The following is a 6,416-nucleotide window of genomic DNA, read 5'->3' as shown; positions in this document are numbered from 1 at the left end:
AACAAAGCTACTTAAAGGCCTGAAATCGAGGAGAAAGGAGATTACTCGTACTAAGTGCACAGGAGGGATAACATGGGAGGAATTAGTGGATCAAACTACTGAACGTTTTTTGTGTAAGGTATGTAGAGAAGTAAAAAGTAGTCGTAATGTAAGATCAAAGCTATATCCTGCTTAGCATAACAGTGATTTGGTGGGATAGTTTGCATGCTGAGAAGATCAGTGAGGAGGAGAGCAGGGCTGACAGGCGGCAGAGGAGGAATACGTCCTCCCCTGCGTGGGTGGGAGCCCCTCCAGTCAGAGCCTGCAGCGGGACCGCCCTGCCTGCGGAGACCGCGGGTGATGATGACAGGGCGAGAGGGATGCGGGTCTGCTCCGATGGGCGTCTGGAGCCAGGAAAAGCTGTTGGTTCACGCCGGGCAGCGGCGTCTGCGGCTACCTCCAGTGAGCTGCTCTGGTGACACAGCCTGCTCAGACAGGATCGGCAGCCTTGGTTTTCAGTGCTCATTCTGATGTGGCTGCCGCTCTTCTCCGTCCTTACCTCACCCCGTTTTAACTCTATACATAATATGGATTAAAGTGACCATGAGATGGGGGAAGTTACCATTCTCGGGAAGCTGGTGAGGAGGAAGAGAAATAAAGGCACTGGATTTTAGGAATGTGAACATAAGTCCTACCATGGTAAAGGTGAGGTAGCTGTTATTTGGGAACACGTCAGTGCCTCAGTGAAACTGCTTCAAGGACCCACTGTCAGTCATCTTCACTGTGTGGTGAAAGGCCAGCGTGGTTACATCTTCATTAACTCACGTGCTTTTGCAACAAAACTTCTTCTTCTGGGCTTTTGGGCAGCCACAGAATCACAAAATCATCGTAGTCACATCACAGTCTTTCGATGCTGTCACGGTCTTTCAAACACTGATGACAGGACTGCAGAAGGTGGGTGTTGCAAACCATACTGCACCCAGCAGAAACCAAGTGTCAGGTTTGCCTTGCACTTCAGTGCCTTTCTCTTTCTGGAGGAAGTGCATTGTTTTCCAGGGGCCTGCAGAATTTAATAGAGAAATCAGGCTGCTCTTACGGCTGGAGATTCAATGGGAAATTAACTGCAGCTCATTCTGTTCACATTTAATCAGTAGTTTACATACCTTTTGGAAAAAAGTACTCCTATTGCTCAATCCATAGATTACAACAAATATTGAGGTAGTTTCCCAATCTGTGAAATAAGAATGCATGTATTGAAACTTACATATTTCTGGATTAGAACTTATTAAAATTCCAGTAAACCCAGTTCAAGGTGAATTACTCTTCAAGTTCACGTATTAAAAAACCCCACCTTTTAAAATGAACTCCTTGCAATCGTACAAATGGTCGACGTTTCTTGTATAATTTCTATGAACTTATGTTTGTTACCAATTCTTATTCACCAACTGACAATCTCTGTTATGGAAACTTTGAACGTTTGAAATAGACTGTTTCTAATTTCCACCTATAACGCTTTCATTTTACGCCTCATGCTTAAGATATTTGTCCAGAATTTGAAATGACTGTGTGTGTTTTATCTGATAACTAGGAGGCCTGGTTGTTCCTCTGAGAAATGGTCCTTGCAGCCAGAGGTATAAACCTGTTGACTACAAACATCTACATGAACTTGCTGTGGCAGAAAAAGCGGCATCTGCGAAAATTCAGTTAAAGGTATGGTCTTTATTATTTGTAACATGAATGACTTTAAAATTCGATGATCACATTTGATATATTCAGTGATCATATCTCTTTTCACTCAGGGAATCTGAGAATGAATTGGGTTAATGAATTTTAACAGTGTTCAGCAAAAGGGGGCAAGCAATGGGAGTCTATCACAGTTATTGTGGCGTTACTGTGATTTGGACGTGTTGAAGTCAAAGTGTGGAACTGGAGCTGCAAAATACATGAGGATTCTGCTTCCCTAAAAGGCAGGAAAAGTTTGTATTTGAGTGCTTTGGGGAAATTAATGCAGGCTCATTACACAAAGTACTCAAAATAGTGGGGGTAATGAACAACTTCCAGGAATAAATGGGAAGAGGAGGAGGATCCACAAAGAAAGAAACCAAAGCAAAACAAAAAGAGATGAAGTGAGGATTTCCAAAAGTCAAGCTGAGGTAGATCTTGAAAATAAAATTAGAAGGTTTTATAGCCATAAAATGTAAATGCAAAGCTAAGGCAGTTAGGAAGGTGTAAAGAGCTGCAATATGGACCAAATGGTAGACAAGAAGGTAGTCTATTTAATACAAGTTTTTGTTAAACTTGACCTCTGCTTTTATTAAGAATGATGATTTATAACGTGAGGACAAGGCAGGGTCAGAAGCAGAACTGGAACAGCAGCAAACATCAGGGCTGTCAAACTGGAAAGAAGGAAGTACCAGATTTTCTCCATCCACTAATGCAAGTTCACATACTCATGTTTTCTGTAAATTTGGTCTTGGAGACACTTAATAAATCCATGCAACAGTGGGTGGTACCGTATGGGTTGAAAATAGCAAAGCAATCCAGTATATTAGGAAAGGACATACAATTTTGGAAGCATTTTTGGCAATGATACACCCAAAGTCTTCCATGATGTGCAAGTTAATGACGAGGTGAAGAATCTGCAAACCCAAGGATGAGAATGGACGGTGGGGATGTCTGTAAATATGGGGAGGACTCTGGTCGCTCTCCAACAGCCTCATCCCATCCTTCCCATCAGGCACAGCCCAAACGTCACGACAGAGCTTTACCTTTGTAGAAGGACCTGGAAAGGTTAAGGCATAGCTCAGACATGGCTAACTATAGAAAACTACGTAGAAGACTTCACCACTGCAGTGCATCCCCTACCCCTGAATAAGAAAGGAAAAAACCTCATGGGAAAACCTGAAGGAGTTAAAATTTTTCAAGTGTTTTGGGCGATGGTATTGGTTATACTTACACTTACTGACGTTAATGCAAGCCTATGTAACAGGTAGGTGAAATTTGACAACTCGATTCTGGAACTAACTGCAGATAAGGTGCTTGCATAAATCTGTACCAATTTGCTTAGCTTTAGGCAAGCAAATGCTAGGATGCAGATTGGCTTTGGTTCTTTTCCTCTGCTGAAAATCGAAGCAGGGCTTTGGAGCATCATCATTTTCTCTTTCTTATTCCTGTCCTTCAAAAATGTCCCCATCTTCATTTTAACATAATGCCAACATCAATAATGTATTATATCACCGCTTTGAAAAGAGACTTTGTAAAAGTTTTGTTCTATTCTTGCACAGCTTTATTGGTTTTGCACTTGCAGGGATGAAAATGTACTTTTTCCACAGTATCAAGGAGGATTTTTCTTTGAACACACAGGATGCTCTCCTGCTGATCAGGTGTCTCTTCTCTGGGTCACGTTCTAGAGATGTGTTGTATGGGACCTGCTCTGTCACGTCAGCTTTCAGTGCCTTGTTTATCAAGGCAGTTTGCCCTCGCCGCTGATGTAGGCAGCAGATTTGGATCGAGCCCAGTTCTTCAGCTTAGGTTTGGTGCTGCACACAAAGCTCCTCTCCCCGGGAGGTCTCTCTTTGGAGGAGGAGTCCATGTTTCACATGTTGTGACGACTGAACGTGTGGGTTGTGCTGGAGCTCGCGTGGAGCCCCAAGGGGCTGTGGTGGTGCTGTGGAGCTGGGCGATGGCAGCACTCGTGTGCCTGGGCTGGCCCTGGTGTCGCTGGTTTCAGTGGGACTGGGCAGCGGCTGGGGGACGCTGTGCAGCTAGGGGAGCACCGTGAGCTGGGACCTGCAGCACGGGGGACAGCAGGGGTTTGGTGGCAGAACTGGTCTGGTTAAGCTGAGGTGGCTGTTAAAGGTGCTGTGCTTGAGAGTCTTTGGGTCTTGCTTCCAGTGTGTCCTCTGGGAATAGCACCAACAGGGACAATATGGAGTACTTTGGGAACAAGCTCCTTCAACAGCAAACCTGAATGTATGAGAATCACAGAATCCCAGAATGTGAGGAGTTGGAAGGGCCCTGGAAAGCTCCCCCAGTGCAACCCCTGCCAGAGCAGGATCACCAGAGCAGTCACACAGGAACACGGCCAGGGCTTTGGGTGTCTCCACACAAGGAGACTCCACAACCTCTCTGGGCAGCCTGGGCCATGCTGCGGTACCCCCACACTCACAAAGTTTGGCCTCATCTTCAGCTTGAACCTCCTGTGCTCCAGCATAGAAGACTGGGGCTCATCTTAGCTCTCATCCAGCTGTACACTGAATAGTTTGGTCCTGATTTTGCAATGAGCAGTAAACAACATATTTTAATCCCAACACATTGTCTTGAGAAAATAAATTCTTTGAAACTTATTTATGAGTTTAGGTCTTTTCCATACAGGTTATCATCATGCTGTAGCTGTGAAGCCATGACTGTTTGAAGTGTGGCACTGCTTGTTTTTAATGGGACAGCCGAGACAGGGGTGTTCTTTACCCTGTTTTGTGCATACATGTATGCAATGTGTATATGGCAACTAGCTGGGCAGGGACGGAGGAGTGAACAGGTTTGGGTTTTAGCTGTAGATGTCCAGAAACATTCACTGGATTTGGGTTTTTAAGAGCTTCCCTTTAGAAACTGTGCTCTCTCTGCAGGAGAGCCCATGACCAGCCGCCAGAAATGTGGGTGTGCGGGGGTCTGGGGTGCGTGGTGCTGGCTCTGTGTTTTCCTTTTCAAGCTGTGTGGAAATGGTGTGAAACATTGATCCAGGAGTGCTGGGAGTGATGCCTGCCTGTGAGAGCAGAGCTGCTTTCAGTGTGCGTCCCACTCACGAGTGCTACATGATCTAAAACACAAACACCACCAGGCAGACTCGGAGAGCAGTGAGTCATCTGGTGTAGATGGCTTAAGGGATCTCATCATCTCATGTCTTTGGCATGCACAGAAAACAATTCATTCAGATGGGATTGTAGAGTTCAAAGGGAAATTCACTGAAGAAATACAGGATTATGATAGAGTTCTAAAAAAAAATCCTTTAAATTCATGTCTAAAATGTATTTAGATGTTTTTTGAACAGAAGTTATTAAATGAAATATATTGGTTAGCAATATAACCATATATTTTTTTGTTCTAATGCTGTTTCTTGAATCTTAGTAAATGGAATATATACAGCACCAACAAGCGTAATTTACCAGTTCACAACCGTTCTGAAGGCCTTGCAACAAAAAAGGGAATTGCTTGTGCAGCTCCCCTTTTATAAGGGTGGCACCGAATGAGAGAAGAAATAGATGCTTTCTTTATAGTATTGCTTCCTTTAATGCACGTAGGTATAATATATCTAAAGCTCTGGCAGGTATTTCTTCCTGGATTGGCAGCACAAACTGCTACTGGATTCATTCAAGCTTTAAACTGACTTTTCTTCATCTGTCTCTTGGTGTTTTCAAGTGTTTTCTGACTGAGCAGGTAGTAAAATAGATACGCTGAAAGCTCTGCAGAGAGCTGAGCGGTTCCCACCCACTGCTTTCTCGGTGCTGATTCAGGCTGTGCACGTTTTGAGGTGCTGGGTCACTCCTCGGAGGCAGAAGCAAAGCAGCAAATGGGAAATCAGTTATTGACCGTTTAAGAAAGAAAAATACAGCACAGAGGAAAAAGCTCATTTTGCAGCATTTATACATAAATGTCATTGCTGTTGCTATAAAATAATTCCAGGAGCCTATTAAACTTTATGTACAGATTACTCCAGCTTTAGTTTCACTTTAGTTTTAGAATTGATTTAAAGCTATTTTCAAATGACTTTAAATACAGTTTTCTGTTTGCTAAAGTCTGGTTTTAAGCACCTAATGGCGATCAAGAGGAATCTAAATAACTTTTTGAACATGAAAATCTGTAAGCGATAAAAATAAGAGGTTATCTTTGATTCAAAAGCATTTTAACATACTGATTGAAAGCATAAACCAGGTATTTTAAAATGTTCTTGTAGTGCGGTCACACATGCAGCTTCCTGTGAACACCTCGTGTCTCATTCATAGCACCCATTGCAACTTCTTACCCACACACCACCACTGGAGTGAGTTTGTGGAGTAACCACGCTCCGGCTGTGGGGTGACTACAACCAGGCGTATGCAGACACATATATTGCACTTAGCTGCATTTGAGAGGTATGAATGTTTCCAAATTCTAGGTGTTTTGTTTGTAAGTAAGTTTGGGGGTGAGTGAGAGGCTGTGATTTGAGCAGTGATGGATGGGCACGGAGCACACATCTCTAGCAGGTATTGCTCTCCGTGTTCGTGCACCCGTGAATGCAGAGGGGTCGTGTGGGTTTGTCCCGTTTCACCAGGCAGCAAAGCCTCCTGAGCATCGCTCCCACCTCAGCCCAGCGGAAAACCGGCGTTTTTGACTGGGAACAGCGTTCTACAGCAGAACAACGTGTGTGCGTGAAGGGAGGGCTGGGGAGGACGAAAAGGGGT

General features: G+C 44.1%; 1 protein-coding gene across 1 annotated transcript in view; it reads left to right on the top strand.

Annotated features, from left to right (window-relative positions):
• Positions 1-359: 359 nt before the first annotated feature.
• LOC104542131 (coiled-coil domain-containing protein 148-like) overlaps positions 360-6,416 on the top strand; it is a gene marked incomplete at its 3' end in the record, with an annotated part of 8,512 nt that continues 2,455 nt past the window's right edge. Inside the window, exons 1-2 of the mRNA XM_010186344.1 lie at positions 360-441; positions 1,568-1,689. Of these exons, the coding sequence (XP_010184646.1) occupies positions 360-441; positions 1,568-1,689 (204 nt within the window). The remainder of the gene's footprint in view (positions 442-1,567; positions 1,690-6,416) is intronic.

This window comes from Mesitornis unicolor, unplaced genomic scaffold (genome assembly GCF_000695765.1).
Source record: "Mesitornis unicolor isolate BGI_N332 unplaced genomic scaffold, ASM69576v1 scaffold7966, whole genome shotgun sequence".
Lineage (NCBI taxonomy): Eukaryota > Metazoa > Chordata > Aves > Mesitornithiformes > Mesitornithidae > Mesitornis > Mesitornis unicolor.
Note: the sequence above shows the minus strand (reverse complement) of the source record. Positions and strands in the feature narration are given on the sequence as shown.